The following is an 18,027-nucleotide window of genomic DNA, read 5'->3' as shown; positions in this document are numbered from 1 at the left end:
TGTACATTTGTTGTTGGTGGTGGTGTTGGTGGTGGATATCCATCACGTGTACTTACCGTTCATTTTCTTTGTATTGGAGAGGTCAATCTACTGATCTAGGGAAGAAAAACTTGTGTCCAATGACTCCAATTTGAATGAATATATATCAATATGTTAAAAGAAGTTGGGCAAACAAGGCTAGCGCAATGCCTATAGTGCAACACTAACATGAAGGTCAAAAATTAAATCACATAAAATGTTCTTTGATATTACATCTAAAATTAAAGTATACTTTATTTAAAGTCTCCACAATTTGCAATAATCTCACTAAGATTGAAATTATATGCCTATGAAATAGCATACACCCACTAGAGAGGGCAAAAAGGGTCATTTTCTCATGCCAAAACACAATTTTTCGATAGGAGTAGGTCTTCGTTCCATATTTTTCAAAGTTTATTCTCAAAGTTTGCCAAAATATATACATTTTTTTCTGTCAACAAAAACATGGAACAAAGACTCAATATACCTTAAAAATACACTTTCATGGCACAACATTAGCATTTTCCGAGAAATACTTGAAGTCCATTAATCTAATTAGTAAATTTAAGGGTCATATATCACAAACATGATTTAAATACCACAGTTCTTCAAGAGCTGTGTAGCGTAGTGATTATCGTGTAAGTCTCAAAAGAAAATGATATTCAGGATTTTTATTGCTAGGGTTCGCACCCCACAAATACCACATTATTTTTTTTTAATAATAGAATAATTTTTGCCGATAAAATTTTCCTCAGAAAAGTTTTTTTTATCATAATTTCAGTAATGATAACTTTACTCTAATTACTAAATTCACAAATTGATTATAATTTTTATAGGCATTCTAGTTGTGCGCCTTGTTCACCCATCTCCTTTATTAATTACAGGTAAAATATTTCAGTCGTTATCTTGAAATACAAAGAATAAAGATCCCCTCCTCTCAAAGAGGGCGCCATGCATGGCGACTAATTTAGTCACCAATTAGAGCGCTGCCCCCCCCCCCCCCCAATGATTGGAAAATAAATGAAATTGAAATAAAACGCTATTTAAAAATGGCTCTCAAAATTGTTCCTCAAAATCTTGGAAGAAGTATGAAGAACAATTGGTCAATATTTTATACCGAAGATTAGGTTTGACCAATCAAATATTGTACTTCTTCAAAGAATTTCATTGTACTTCATAAATAGTTTCCTGCCAACATGTAGCCATTGTACGGTATCCATGGATTCTTAGTTTGAAATTTGTTCAATTTTACTACACAAAGTCATATACATGCTGATGTAAATTTATATTAAAATGGTGGGGAGAGTAGCTTCCCATGTCGCACCTTGCACTTCCGGTAATATAGGTGGCGCGATATCGTAGACAAATATAGAAACTTTTTACACGTTACAAGGAGGAGATTCCCCAAGCATGTTTTTATACAAGAAATAGATAAATATTCTAAGCGGAATGATACCATAAACGATGATTAAGTATTTGAGTCGGACAAGGTAGAGGCTGTTTGTGAGAAACTGGAGCTGCGCGAAACATGACAGTTGGGGGATCAACATCAGGTGCGGGGTCTAGGAACCCCGTCAAAATATTTGCCAACATCTTTATATCCTTTATTGGTGCTGGTGTTTTAGGACTCCCGTTTGCATTTAAAGAGGTAATGATTTTATATAAATCCAAATGCAAATTTCTATTTGCGATATCCCCCAATTAACAATTAATAACAATTAATTGTCAATTGTGAACTTAATCAATTAGTCAGGTTTAGGTTAGTTGGTTAGTTTGGACCAATTGCCCAAATTAGATATCATAGTCCTTTTGGGATATAATATTGCATGTTTATCCCAAATCGGTTTAATATAAATTTACAGTTCGAAAAATGAAGATAAAAATATTGGCTACAATGTATAAGTATTGTAAATCCGCATAAAATTAACTTTATAAATGCAATAACTTTTAGCAGGAAACTTTTTCTATATCTCTATATTTTATGAGATTGATCTCCATAAAGATTAGGATCATTGGACTGATCAATCTCCTAAACAATAGAAATACAAAAATGAAACATGTGTACCAAAACCTTTCTTAAGGTATATTCTTAAGGCCTGATCTTTAAAAAAAATGTTTGCTTGCTTTCTCCCAACTCAGGATTAAAAAGTTGGGTAAGTAGGTAGGTAGGGAGGATTTTTTTACTCAAAAACACTTGCGAATATGAAGTTAAAATGGTTCATGATGGGATGAGAGAGCTTTGGAATGAATAAAAAAATAATTGTTTCCTGGAGGTTAAAAACAGTCAGGAGTGAGACTAAAATCCATCATATTGAAAAATGATTGATAATGATTATTGTCATTTCTACTAACTTCATAATGTACATATTTTTATTACTTTTGTTAATAGGACTTGTTTTCATCATATTTCCATTCCAAAGTGAATTCTTCCAACATTTACTACAGTAATAAGATATAATAGTACACTATCCTGCCATACACACATGTGTAGAGAAACATCTTGACAAACAATTGAAACCAAAATAAATTAGTGCGCCCCGTAAAACTAATGATATAATAAAGTGTGCCCAGACCTACCAATTTGATAAAAAATGATGAAATATGGTCATATTTATTTTCAGAGGTAACTCTATATTTTGAAATAAATTCCAAATATCTTTGACTGTTTTTGATCATAAATATTCTAAGAAATGATGAATTTTAGTCATTACTGAAAATCAAATTTATGACTAGAAATCATCATTTTCAAATATGATGAATTTCAGTCTCACCCCTGACTGAAAATGTTTTTTTTGGTCGGGAAAGGGCAACAACTTTTTAAAGATGGCCTAAGTGTATTTACAATATTTATAGATAACAAATTAAATCTCTTTTATTTTTTGCACTATTTATTGGGAATTATTAACCACAAATGGGCAATTATATACTTTTGGGAGTGATTGCATGGTCCAAACCTGCTATAGTTACTTACTGTACTGCTTAATTGTTCAAATAAATGCATGGATATTGATTTATCAACAACAATTAATAAGCTTGAAGGAATTGTGCCCAGTGGCCCTTATTCATATGATTATTTTACAAATGATTGGAATGTTTTGGGTAATTCAGGGTTGTCCTTAAGACCAGGGGAATTTCCCCACTTATAATGACATAATCCCCTGGTTATTCTGGTATTCCCTTTCAACCCTCTGTTAGGGGAAGAAACCCAAACCAAATGACATTTCTATTGTAGGCAGGAATATTAGGAGTGTGTCAACTGATAATGACATTTCTATTGTAGGCAGGAATATTAGACGGAGTGTGTCAACTGATAGTGACATTTCTATTGTAGGCAGGAATATTAGACGGAGTGTGTCAACTGATAATGACATTTCTATTGTAGGCAGGAATATTAGACGGAGTGTGTCAACTCATAATGACATTTCTATTGTAGGCAGGAATATTAGACGGAGTGTGTCAACTGATAATGACATTTCTACTGTAGGCAGGAATATTAGAAGGAGTGTGTCAACTCATAATGACATTTCTATTGTAGGCAGGAATATTAGAAGGAGTGGTTGTCATGACGTTGGTGGGAATCATCAGGTAATACAACTGATCAGGACTAAAATCCTTCAAGATTGTTACAGCAAGGCTAGCTGCTAGGCTAGATATCAAGATTGTTACAGCAAGGCTAGCTGCTAGGCTAGATATCAAGATTGTTGCAGCAAGGCTAGCTGCTAGGCTAGATATCAAGATTGTTACAGCAAGGCTAGCTGCTAGGCTAGATATCAAGATTGTTACAGCAAGGCTTGCTGCTAGGCTAGATATCAAGATTGTTACAGCAAGGCTAGCTGCTAGGCTAGATATCAAGATTGTTACAGCAAGGCTAGCTGCTAGGCTAGATATCAAAGTTTATTGAATGCACTATATGAATTAACTCTTGTTATCCAGGGCTTCATAGTCACTAGGCTAGCATAGAAATCATGTTACATCACACAAGTTAGAAAATAAATGAGCGGGATTGACACATGCATTGAATTAGTGCTGCAATGTATGGATTTCTAGGGAATTAAACCTCTAAAATTGACAATAAATTGTGATTTTACCATCAATTATATCATCACGCATAAGTCTTAATATTATCTACAACCAACTTGGAATTGATAAAACTGATTTACATGTTGAAAATAACTCTATTCTCATTTACACCTGCTTTTACCTGGATTATTTATTTATAGGAAAATCTGATCTGAATTATGATGATAGATTTGAAAATTTTAATTCATTACAAGTCTAACAATCGTATGATACAAAGCATGAATGGAATATTTGGACCCCTAATTATCTAGTTTTAGATTGCACTCCAATTCTTATAAAACACTCTAATGGTCAGCCAAGCAAACACTTTAAGGACATGGCCAGTGTATTAAATCTTGGCATCTAAAGGAAAAGAGTTTGATAACATGAGTCTCATTAAAAATCACATGAAGAGTGCAAATTTTCATATCATAATATACTAACATTAATGGGAATTACCAAAATTTAACAAGCCATCAATAACAGTCACCAGTTGTGAAATGAATAAACTATACATATACATGTAGTTTATGAATAAATATTTTTTTGAAATGGAATGATTATTACAGAAATGAATAATTTTCTTCAGTGTGAAAGCCATGCTTCTCATAGTCGACTGTAAATATCAGCTGATCAAGGAAAACAGAATCCAACCCAAAACATTTACTGATGACACAGAGGCTATAGAGGATGGCCTTCAAATCAAGGTCAAGGACAAAGAAGAGGTCATGACCTTATTAGCAGAGGATGAGCCTGAGGCTGACAAGGGGCATAAGGTATATATTTATCATTATCTAATAGTACGATGTGTATTTAAATGTTCATGCATTAAAAAAGAAAATTTTTGATAGATGTGAAAATTAATTCCAAATATATATATATTATTATAACAGTGACTTGATCCGAAGAGCCGTATCACGTCAAGTTGACAGGCGCGGATCATCAGATCAAACGAGACGCGAAGCGTCGAGTTTGATCTGATGATCCGCGCCTGTCAACAAGACGTGATACGGCTCTTTGGATCAAGTTACTGTTATAATGATAAATTTATTATATACCCCTTTACAACTAGCAAAATGTAATAAAAGGTAACTTTTTGGATAAATTACATAACTTTTATACATTAAACAAACCATTTTTTCAAGGAACTTTTTGAAGCGCGAGAATAAAAACGTCATTTATCTGTGTACTACGTCATCAGTTTCAGAGAGGGGTGATATGGATTCAGAAATCCACAGTGTGGTGATCCGGAACGTCGGATCACACCGTCATAAATTGCATAAATTCAACAGTAAAACTGAGTGACAAACAGTTGGGTATATAACAAGAGGCCCATGGGCCACAACGCTCACCTGAGTAACTTTGGCCCTGCTGTTCTTCACCAGACTTTCCCCCATGTAATACACCTATTGTGGTCCCATCCTATCCCAGGGGTCATGATTTTAACAATTTAGAATCTACACTACCCCAAGATGCTTCCACACTAGTTTCAGCTTTTCTGGCCCAGTGGTTCTTGAGAAGATTTTTAAAGATTGTTTCTATATATTTCAATGTAAAACTTGGATTCCCTATTGTGGCCCCGCCCTACCCCCGGGGGTCATGATTTTAACAATTTAGAATCTACACTACCCCAAGATGCTTCCACATTAGTTTCAGCTTTTCTGGCCCAGTGGTTCTTGAGAAGAAGATTTTTAAAGATTTTTTCTATATATTTCAATGTAAAACTTGGATTCCCCATTGTGGCCCCGCCCTACCCCCTGGGGTCATGATTTGAACAATTTAGAATCTACACTACCCCAAGATGCTTCCACATTAGTTTCAGCTTTTCTGGCCCAATGGTTCTTGAGAAGAAGATTTTTAAAGATTTTTTCTATATATTTCAATGTAAAACTTGGATTCCCTATTGTGGCCCCGCCCTACCCCCGGGGGTCATGATTTTAAAAATTTAGAATCTACACTACCCCAGGATGCTTCCACATTAGTTTCAGCTTTTCTGGCCCTGTGGTTCTTGAGAAGAAGATTTTTAAAGATTTTTCCTATATATTTCTATGTAAAACATTGATTCCCCATTGTGGCCCCGCCCTACCCCCGGGGGTCATGATTTGAACAATTTAGAATCTACACTACCCCAGGATGCTTCCATATAAGTTTCAGCTTTACTGGCCCTGTGGTTCTTGAGAAGAAGATTTTTTAATGACCCCACCCTATTTTTGTCTTCTCTTGATTATCTCCCCTTGTGAGGGGACTTGGCCCTTCATTTTTACAATTTAAATTCCCCTTCACCCAAGAATGCTTTGTACCAAGTTTGGTCAAAATTGGCCCAGTGGTTCTTGAGAAGAAGTCAAAAATGTGAAAAGTTTACAGACGGACGGACAGACAGACAGACAGACAGACGGACGGACGGACGACGGACAAAATGTGATCAGAAAAGCTCACTTGAGCCTTCGGCTCAGGTGAGCTAATAAATATATATTATTATAACAGTAACTTGATCCGAAGAGCCGTATCACGTCAAGTTGACAGGCGCGGATCATCAGATCAAACGAGACGCGAAGCGTTGAGTTTGATCTGATGATCCGCGCCTGTCAACGAGACGTGATACGGCTCTTTGGATCAAGTTACTGTTATAATAAGATAAATTTATTATATATCCCTTAACAACTAGCAAAATATGATAAAAGAAAAAACTTTTTGGATCAATTACATAACTTTTATCCATTAAACAAACCATTTTGTCAAGGAACTTTTTGACGCGCGAGAATAAAAACGTCATTTATCTGTGTACTACGTCATCAGTTTCAGAGAGGGGTGATATGGATTCAGAAAACCACAGTGTGGTGATCCGGAACGTCGGATCACATCGTCTCGTGATTGCGTAAATTCAACAGTAAAACTGAGTGACAAACAGTTGGGTATATAATAATATAGAATTATTGCTGTTTTGAAGCCAATATGATGTTTTAGCTTTTGGAAGAGTATAGTTTTTACTGAGTCTGAAGTGCAAGGTGAATTCTGTAGATTTAGGGTTGCTTAATCATTGTATTGACCAACAAAAATAATGTTTTATTATATGATTCACTGATTAAATGATACAAGCTCATTTGCAAACCATGTTATTTTTCTTGATTTGTAAATTATGACTGCTGAATTCCTAACTGAGCTAAGTCATCCAGATGTTTTTTTATGTGGTGTATGATTTGTTTTTTGTCAGAATTCCCGCCTCTCAGTGGACTTTTCCTATGGAGATATTGGTAAGTAAAAACACTGTTGAAGGTTCTCGTTCTCTCTCTCTCTCTCTATATATATATTTTCTCCATTTTTTTCATGGTACATAAGCCAATGAGTATGAAATTTGTAGAAATTTCAACATACATGTGTATGTGACATCTTATTATGAGGAAAATATGATTGAATAGTTCAACCTTTCAGTTGATACTGCAGTCCTCTCTTTTACTATCTATAATTTTATACTTTTATTTCTATATTCTACATGTATACCATGTATACTGTAACCAACTCTTTTATTTGGATTTGTCAGTTTGAAATCTATCCGCGACTATTAATTTTCTTGACTGAGGAAACATTCTACATAAATATGCAATAAAAAATGGGTTTGCAGTGAGAAATACACTACATACACTAATGATGAGTAATAGAAATTTGTTGAACTTTAAGATTTATCTTGCATGCAAATAAAAGTTTTCATTATGAAAATGGCATGCATACATGTCTTTGTAATAATGATGGCACTTATAAAGTTTTAAAGTTTACATATTATTCCTGGCACATGAGATCCGAATTGCTACTGTAAAAAAAAATGTTTTAATCTATAACATACAATATTTCTGATTAGGCAAGAAACAGGATAAGAATCAGGATTATTGGGTAGTATTTGATTTTTGTAAGTTTTTTACTCAAGTGATTTTTGGTTTTTTACCACAATGACATGTAAATAACATGTTTCATGTACAAAAATTGTACTTTTAAATCACTTGAAATGAAACATCTTTTGACTTGTACAATGTATTACATGTATACCAGTATGTACAAAGAGGGCCTTTTATAGTCTTATATATATATCCTCCTGTGAGGAGGAATGAAATATTTATTCTATTGAAATCTTTTGACTTGTAGGTCACCATGCTCTGGGACACATTGGACGAGTTTTTGTTGATTTAGCCATCTTAATTTCTCAAGCTGGTAAGTGAGATGAAAAATTGTTGATCAGTGATGCTTTTTTTCACTATGAGTTGTAAGATTAATCCAAAAATTGAAATTTTTTGAAAAGACCTTTTCTTAGATTTATCCATTTAAGGAGTGAATTTAATAGCTACCCAAGTTAGACCGTATAATTACATACGTTACAGGAATACGCAGGTCAAGGTCGAATTTGGTCATGGTCTGATGATTTTTGACAGAGTTATCCCTCTTGTACTTAGGAAAAAAAGAAAGAAATTTTCAGTTTCTGCTCTCTAACTTTTGTAGGAATGTATGTATAAGGTTGAAATTAAATATGCAGGTATTTTACCAAATAATACAGGCCAAGTTCGAATTTGTTCAGGGTCTGATGATTTTTGTCAGAGATATAGCTTTTGAACTTAGAAAAAAAATTATTAATTTTCAGTTTCCGCTCTCTAACTCTTGTAGGGATGTATGTATAAGGTTGAAATTGCATGTGCAGGTATTTAACCAGAAAATACAGGTCTAGTCTGAATTTGGTCTTGATCTGATGATTTTTGACAGAGTTATCCCTGTTAAACATTGCCTGAATAGTTTTTATCTTAGTTCATAATGCCCCTAAAATGAACTTAGAAAAAAATTTGTGCAAACAAATTTAAAATAAATATGGCTTTTGAAATTTTGGCTGCCTGCAGGGACATCTGTGGTGTAATGACACATCTAGTTCCTTATATTTTTCTATCATTAAGTGTAAAAAAAATCTCTTCAAAAATGACTTCAAATTATAAACAAAAAAAAATAAAAAATCAAAGCATTTTTTTTGACATAAGTCATTGTGATGTAGGCAACACAGGTTATAAGATGCAAAATAATTTTTCTATCCAATTAAATATGTTACAACAGAATTTATATCCTGTAAATGAATTATGAGCAAAATGAATTAATAAACAGATGTTATTCTATTTAAAGTTTTAGAAAGACATTTTCCTTAATTCGATCAGCATTTTACCAGTATTAAGTAAGCTATGGGAACAATGGATTCAATGAAATGGAATTGTTCATTCAATTTTGTAAGATATAAAAATTTAGAAAAAGTGAATGCAAGCCAATGCTGAGAAGAATAAGTGTGTTTTATATTTTGTTTATAGAATATGACCTGAAGTTCTAGATGTATGTTTAGTAATCTGTGTATTTATAATTTGGTTCAGAATTAGGTACACTCTTTATGATCACAGTTTCTATTTCTACTTTTATTTTCTATTTCTACTTTTATTTTCTATTTCTACTTTTATCTAGGGTTTTGCTGTGCTTACCTGATATTTATATCAGAAAACTTATCCAGTTACATCCCTAAACTAAAACTGTAAGTATATATATCAAATTTTTTAATTTTTCAGAGATCTTGACAAAGCATTTTGTTTAATGTCTTCCTGACAGATATTTGTATACACTATTAATTTTGAACATTTTATCTTTGATTTCAGAATTCACTGGTTGATTTTACTCCTACCTCCATTGTGTTTACTAACTTTACTACGGCAACTTAAAAGTCTGGCATTCACAAGGTATTCACAGTAAAGTAGGGAATTAAATACTCTTATTGATCTTCATAATGTAGCATAAGTTTTCCTGATCAATAAAGTGAGGATTGTAATACTTTGTCTTGTATGGCAAAGTTACAATGTAACATATTGTCATTAAATGCTTTGTTAAAAACCCTAAATATTACAGCACATAATCTCTGAAGCAATTTGATGACAAAATGTCCAAAAACTGGAAAAAAATTGGTGTTAAAGCTGGTCAGTTTGAATATAGATAACTATATTAGAAGAGTCATATGGTAAATTTCAGGAGCTGACTTTATAAGAGCAAATTGGCATAATTTTGGTTTTGCACTAAATTTTTTGAGTCATAAGATACATATGTTTAGATTTACAAATAAGCTTGTGGTCTAGTGGTTTTTTTTTTGGTTTCAGTTTACTGGCCCAGTGTTCAAATCTTTTGGCCTTTGGAGTGGTGTTTTGGTTTGATTTTGAACATTTCCATCACATTGAGTAAGTATAAACTACAAGTCATGTTTAAATACTGAGTGGTTTAGCAGAACATTTTTTTTTTAAATTAAATTTATTGAAATTGGTGTCACATCTTTTCAAAGTATTGTCCACATAACTGTTTCATTTTAGAACTTGGAACATTTTTTGGTCAGTCTATTTGCTGGTTTGTCAAAATTTTACTTTGATCATGAAATTAGATCAACAGTATATGGCCTAAGTGAGTCATAATTGCATTTTTATGCCTAAAGATAAAATTATTGGAAATAAGGTTAAAAACTGCACAGAATTTCACATTGTATGGTGTTTTAGTCATAAAAAATGAGCAACAAATAACTCTGCAATAATATTTTAGAAAAATGCATTTTTCAATGAAATATATAGTGGAAAAATAAAATTATGACTCACTTATGGCCATATACTGTACTTACATGTATATCTGTATATAAGGCTTTGGCCTCATATTTTGTAAAGACCAAGACTCCATTTGAACATGCTTCTCAGAAATCAAAGACAAATTGCAGAAAGGCTGAAATTGTCCAGTTTCAGGGGAATCATGCTTCACTTGAACATCTAGTTTTATATTAATAAAACCACAATATTCACAATGTCATGCTTTTAACACATAGTCTGTTGTTTTTCAGAAGGTAATAGCTTTAGACAAAAAAATCTCAAGGTTTTGTAACAACTATAGTAGGCAGGGGTTTACTTGGTTACTTTTTCTGAGCAGTAATGAAATAACATTTTCTTCGTCTGTGCTATTGGACAACACTAATAGACATACTTTACATAATTATACTGACTTTTCTTTTTATAATTATTAAATGACATATTATTCTTTCTTGTTTAATTTCGTAAGTTTTAAGAGCCATTCTCTGTAACGACTTGAACTTTTATATAGGAGCTGTGGCACGCATAGTCTCAGAATTTCTCCAAACTCTCTATGATAAATGTCTTTGATACCATAAACTCAAATCAGGCAGAAATTGGTTGCTACGTGTCATGGTCACCATGGCAACATGTCCTAAAGTTTGAAAAATGGCATTTTTCAACATGTTCAGAGTCCCACAGTTAACGTTTGCAGCAAACCAAACAAGTGGCAATGATTGTTTCTGAAAGTTGTAGGCCTGATGTCTTAAATGCATGATAAACATGTTTGGTAAATCAACTATTACATACGTTACTATGGGAACAAAGTATTCAAAAGTAATAATTTTGCTCATTTAATTTTATAAAATCAAACACTTAAGAATAAAAAAAAATTATAGGTTGAAATGCAAGCAAATAATAAACAAAAGATTCTTGTAACATATACCAAGGAAGAAATATGATATTTCTTATAGGTTGGCAATGGTTGCCATGGTTTTAATACCAAGAAGGGATTTTAAATTTACTCTATTAGTGTTTAAATCTAATCCTCTCTTTTTAAAAAGCATATTTTTATATAACTGATGATCAATTTTTAAAGACGTTCATGTGACCCTAATTTTCACATTTCAAAAAACTCAAATTCAATTCTTTAAATAGAGCGTTGCTATGGAAATAAGCCGAAAAAATATGCATAAAAATCTGAAAAATATTCTGTTTCCTTGGATACGTACCCTTGTATGTAGATTCCCAAAACTTTTATGATTGATAATTATGAACAACTAACCTGACTTTCAATTTTGACTGCCACCTAATCTCTAACTGGATGCAAAAAGCTGGCACATAGGGTTTAATATTGATATAAAATTAACAATATCGAACATTTTCCCTTCTTGGTTACCATAGCAACAGTGTTGTATTTTTCAACAAACGTTATCAATATATGATATTCAACTTTAGTTCTACCAGATAAGTACTATTCAAGGTGAGTCAAATAATACGTTTCTTGAATAAAAAGTAAGTAAATTCCTAATGCAGCAAAAAAATATCACTTTAAACAACTGGTACATTGTTTCCATGGTTACACTGCAAAGTAACAATTAATCCCATTTTTTCTTATGTTGTCAGTGTTGCAAGGTCCTAAGGATGTATATGTGCCAGTCATGAAATTTATTGTTTTTCCTGAAGATAGTAGCATTTACCCAATCTTAGCAACACATTTAGCATGGTAACACTGTGTTACCATGGCAACCATGAAAGTTATTTTTAGAATAATATTGCCAATACCTAATTACTTAAGGTCAAATATTTTTATTGTTTTTTCTTAGGTTGTTGATTGAGTTTGATCATTTAACACCTATCATTAGTGAATATTGAGCATTTTTCTGCATTTTTCAGCATCTAAAATGTATTCCAAATGTACCCATGGTTACCACTTACTTAGAGATAAATTCTAAATAGTTTCTTTATAGCACTAGTGGCAACAAGGTGTCAGGTTTTTGTGAGAATTGTTTGTTTGTTATTCTTAGTCTTTATTAAGGCTTAATAAAGATTCAAAGTAGCTGAAAATCTCAATTTTTCCAACTTTTCTGGCTGTTACCATGGCAACCAAGACACATAGCAACGAAATTTTATTTGATATATGTTTCTGGTGTCAAGTTGTAATAATGTGCAAAGTTTCATCAAAATCGGTGACCATGCGTGGCAAAGAAGTTTAAGTGGTTACAGAGAATCGCTATTAATTCTGATGCTAGCTTTAGTTATGTATTAACACTGTAAGAATTTATTATATCACTAATTATAGCACTAGAAGGTATCAAAGAAAATTTTTGTTTCCCCTAATACTGGCTTTGGTCCCCTCACATTATATACACAGTATAGTTGTTTATTTTTACCAACACATGTTCATTTTCCTCCGAATTTATGCTGAATCTTAAACAATGTTCCTTCATATAATATACATGTCATACTGAAGTTCAGTAAGTGACTTAAATGGAAAAGAAAAAAATAAACAACTATACAAGTATTTTAGCAACAAGAAACAAGCATCTTCTTGATTTGTAGGCTAGTCCAGGGGGAAAAGGACTTGAATATGAAAAAAAAATCAAACATTTTTTGCATTTTCCAAAGTACATGTAGGGTATTTATTGTGGCTAAAAATTCCTTCAGATTATATACACAATCAATGCAGTCAACTCATTTATCACCACTGTATATAACTGTGCATGCAAACTTTATTATAGAGTAAATATATATATGTCACATTTTCAGTCTGTATATTCACACCCAAATTAAACACAAAAATCTACATAGAAAAGAAATATTTCATATTTGAAATTTAAAGAACTGTTTTTATATGTGAATATGACTTCATGAAACCTCATTTATTAACAGAGAAAATTATTGGACTGTGTTATTTTTAAAGTGATTTTATTTGATATTTTCAGAATTCATCCAAAGAACATGTCCATAAAGGGACTACCATTTTTCTTAGCCATATCCATATACTGCTATGAGGTACTTGTGCTATTTATTAAGGCCTTGGCTCAATAAAATTACTCATTTGAACATGGTAAAATGGTGACAAACACCGCTTCCTTAAGTACATGTACACTGAAGCAAGGAAATCTCGAACGATATTTAAGTGTTCTTTTTACTGGCATCTACAATTTGAAATAATTATTCCATGAAGTAAGCCTTCAGCCTATTATAGGGTTTTTCCTTTTACTTTGACCAGGGTGCTGGTATGATTTTGTCTCTAGAAGGTTCACTGGCAGCAGACATCAGATACAAGTTCAGAAGGTCAGTATAGAAGATGCACAGGAGAGTTTTGGGGTCAAATTTGGACAAGGTCAATTTATAGTGTAATATTTTTCTCAAATTGTCCCACAGGTTTATTTGAAATACAGATAAGATAGAAGCTCATTCCTCATGTTAAACTGCCAAAAATCATTTTTTTTTTTAATTGCTTGAACCAGAGTCTGTATAGACAGAAAAGTAAAGGATTTTACTCTATAATTTTTTTTTGTCAAACAGCGTTCAACTATTTTATAAAATATTTCAAAGCATTATATTGATAGAAACACATTTTTATTAGAAATGTCTTAACCATGGCAAATCTTAAGAATAAATCTTTAGGATATTCATCTTTCTAATTTTTGTTTATTACAGATATTTTATTGGTACCATGGTTATTGTCACAAGTTTATATATATCATTTGGATCAGCTGGATACTTGGTAAGTTAAAGATTTAGCAGCATGAAATAAGCAAAAATATTGCTGATTGCTACAAAATAAGGAATTGATTTTAAATTTTGTATCTTTTGTAGTCATTTGGACCAGAAACTAATGCCATAATAACATTGAATTTGCCAAAAGGTGAGGTATTTTCTGTGTGTCAATATCTCCTTTACAATTCCCAGGTTCTCACACAACAAACATTTTTTTAAGGTTTATTTGTTTTAATGTTACATATGTAATTTTAAAATACTATCCCCCATTACCAATCTTCATTATTCCAGGTGAATCAGGGATGGATTTCGCCATGATTGTCAAGTCCTTCCTCTGCCTTGCCTTATTTTTTACTTACCCAGGTAAGCCGACAATGTGTTAAAACTTGCATGTTCTTGTTAACTGTAAATTAAAGTATTTTCTACAAGTTAAAGTATTTTCAAGACTGAATATGTCTGAGATGGTTGATAATAATTTCAAGAATCATTCTTAAAAACTAAACATGATTCATTAAATGTTGGTTTTGTCTGGAAATAAGCAAAGAAACCCGAGATGTATTTCAAAGGAAGAAAATTCTAACAAACATTTAAAGATACTTCTACAAGTGAACATATCCAATTTTTTTCAGTAATGATGTTTCCTGTGATGAAGCTATTAGAGAACTATCTGATTGTTGATGCTCATAAGAAAATATTAAAAGGGGTAAGTAATAATAATCATAATGATACAGTCAAACTTATCTGTATATTGTGTATTCCGAAATCTTGCCTATTACAATGTAAAGTTTTAGTCCCTTTCAGTAAATTACCAGATTAGACAAGTTTTACTGCATTGTGTTTGTGTTAGAATTGGATCTATGATGACATCATATAGAGGTATTTTTCTTAATATCAGAATTTTCTTTTTTTCAGAACCTCCTGAGAGTATTTACAGTTTTTATGACAGGCTGTATTGTGTTAATCATACCTAACTTTGCCAATCTCATGGCCTTAGTTGGTGCTACATGTTGTACAATGTTAGCCTTTACTCTGCCAGGACTCTTTCACATGTGTATATTTAAAGGGTAAGTGAGGGAGGTATGGCTTCTATCTACATTACATTTCATCATCAAATTAAAAGTTCCATAATACAATGTATGTACCATTCTGGTTAAACTACATCTAGTACTATAAGAACAAAAAATTAAAATGAGTCTTGTACACTGTACTAGTGGATGCATGTAAGCACTCACTGAAAATGTTTATCTTTTATTATGTCATTTTTTTCTTCAGAAATCTCAGTATATACCAAGTCATTGTAGATTGGACATTGGTGTTCCTAGGAATTGTGGGGTGTGTATTGTAATTCATGTTGTATAATGTATTAGAATTGAAACTCTGGTCAATTTGTTTAGATACTCATAGAAAAAAAAAACAAAAGAATTCTTTTAGCAAGAGCTTACACAATAAGCATTCTATTTTATAAAACCATCACCATAATAACGGGACCCCACTGTTAACTGCCTTGATTAAGATACTGTAACTGATATGTTTTCTTAATATTTGGAGGAAAGGCGTTATTATGAATATAAATACATGTAGAACTGATAGATCTTACTGAGACTTTATTTTCTTTGAGACTTTGCCTACTTATAGATAAAAATCGTCAAGGTGAGCTTAATAATCTTTGATAACCTATGATTGAAATAGTAATGAGTACAGTAAATATCTTGATTTTCTTTTTACCTTTAAGCTTTATGACCTTGTTGTGAATCACAATCAGTCTATAAACTGATGATATCTGACTGCATCAACAGTTTTGTTTACCTCAGTTTAAATGACTTGTTATGATTTTTTGTCTTTTACTTTCTCATAAATGAAAAAGTAAATCAGTTAAAATGATTAGGATACCAGAGTTGGCAGCATCTTTGACTTTGAATATTATTAAATTCTTGTTCAGCTTTGTTTTTTTATCATCAATGTTTAAACATCACACAACAAGAAAATCTGGATTAGATTTTTACTACTGTTTGCATGACGTTTTTCGGATACTTTCTTCATTGTTAGATGTGACTTTGATCTCTTACCTTGGTTTATTACTTGCAGATAAATTCTTCTGTTTAGTTTCTCTGTTCCATAGATTTACTGATCACAGCAGTTACAGTGTGTAATTTAATGTCATCAAACTGGAAATACTTGGAAATCTAGCCATTTTGTCTTAATTGGTTTCATTTAAGAAGTGTACATGTAATTTGAAATTTAATTTGGATGGTTTGTTTTGTTGCTAACGAAGTTAACTTAATATTACACATTTATCAGATGTTATTGTCTTATTCTCCTTTCAGGGCAGTGATAGGAACTATTGATGCCTTACAAAGACTACACAGTGCAGGTAGTGAACCACATGATATAGTGGTATCCAACCAGAACCTGACCAAAACTTTGACATCTTTCATCAACTCTACTGTTGACCAGTCTGTATAGGAGTGACCTTCAGGTCAAGGTCACTAGTTTTATACATGCTATGCATACTTTATTTTGTACATATTTGAAGTTTTTGGGGATATTCAATGATGCTTTGTGTTTTTTTTTGTATCCAAGTTTCATTTTGTAGCATATTGATAAAAATATTATATTGTTTGAGCTGTCTAGTCTTACTACTCAGTTATCTTATGTCTGCTTTTGATTTTCAAAATGAAATAACATTTAATTTGATTAGGTCAGTTATCTAAATGTTTGTCTGTTTATAGATGCCAGTATTATAAGAAATTTGTATACTTCTGACTCTCCTCAGAAGAAGATCAGTAGGTTTATGAATTAATGCTTAAAATATTATGTCTATGAAAGACAATTAGAAACCAGAGAGTGGGTTTCTTTAGGCAGTGTAGGGGGACTGAGAGAAGTTGCTGACTGATCAATATTGTATCTGTTGTCTTGAGGTTTATTTTCCACTAAATTTCATCTTTAAATTGATGTTTGTAGAACATTAAGAAATTGTAGAAGACGATTTTGTAAGTCTTTGCATTAAATAAGTGCCATGAATTTAAGATAATTAAATGATTGATATTCAGTGAAAGGGGCCAAATATATATTTGGGAAAAAGTGTTCACATGAAATTATTTTTCTTTGAATTTTGTTGAAGGTAAAAGGGAATGGACTGGGGTTTTATTATAGTATCATCATTATGAATAATATTTTTTAATTGATATTTAGTTTTTTAAGATCAAACAAAGAAATCTCTGAACATTGTTAGGTTAAAATATCATATCATCAAAAATTGTTATTTGATTTGGATTCAAAGAAATACATTTGTAAATTATGTATTTCACTATTCTTATTTTCACTTGTACTGAATATTACACTTCACTTATATTAAGTGATATAATATAAACTAAGTGAATTGTTCATTGCAAATGATTATATTGAAAAGACAATATACACACAATGTACATCAGTATAAAAAAAAATCACAAATGGTTACTTATGTTATAATCGTCACATTCTAATATATTAAATGTTCAGTATGATAATTTGTTTACTTAATATTATAAACTTAATGTACATTTATTATTTAGGACCAAGTCTTTCAGGGGTCACCCAGTGTTTGAGTTGCATTGTTATTTGATATATTGATAGGAAATTG

General features: G+C 31.9%; 1 protein-coding gene across 1 annotated transcript; it reads left to right on the top strand.

Moving 5' to 3' along the window:
• Positions 1-1,411: 1,411 nt before the first annotated feature.
• Positions 1,412-17,639, top strand: LOC133173187 (uncharacterized). Its single transcript, XM_061308139.1, has 17 exons — positions 1,412-1,666; positions 3,554-3,603; positions 4,667-4,853; positions 7,289-7,328; positions 8,212-8,277; positions 9,553-9,619; positions 9,741-9,821; positions 10,233-10,310; positions 13,622-13,691; positions 13,912-13,976; positions 14,346-14,412; positions 14,505-14,553; positions 14,697-14,768; positions 15,035-15,108; positions 15,318-15,469; positions 15,678-15,737; positions 16,730-17,639. The coding sequence occupies exons 1-17, from the start codon at positions 1,547-1,549 to the stop codon at positions 16,866-16,868; spliced, it is 1,437 nt and encodes a 478-aa protein (XP_061164123.1). The 5' UTR covers positions 1,412-1,546; the 3' UTR covers positions 16,869-17,639.
• The last annotated feature ends 388 nt before the right edge of the window (positions 17,640-18,027 follow it).

The sequence above is a fragment of the Saccostrea echinata genome, unplaced genomic scaffold (assembly GCF_033153115.1).
Source record: "Saccostrea echinata isolate AGI-Se365-2 ecotype Australia unplaced genomic scaffold, CSIRO_AGI_Sech_v1 ptg000056l, whole genome shotgun sequence".
NCBI classification, from domain to species: Eukaryota; Metazoa; Mollusca; class Bivalvia; order Ostreida; family Ostreidae; genus Saccostrea; species Saccostrea echinata.
The sequence above is the reverse complement of the archived record's forward strand: the minus strand, read 5'-3'. Positions and strand labels throughout refer to the sequence as shown.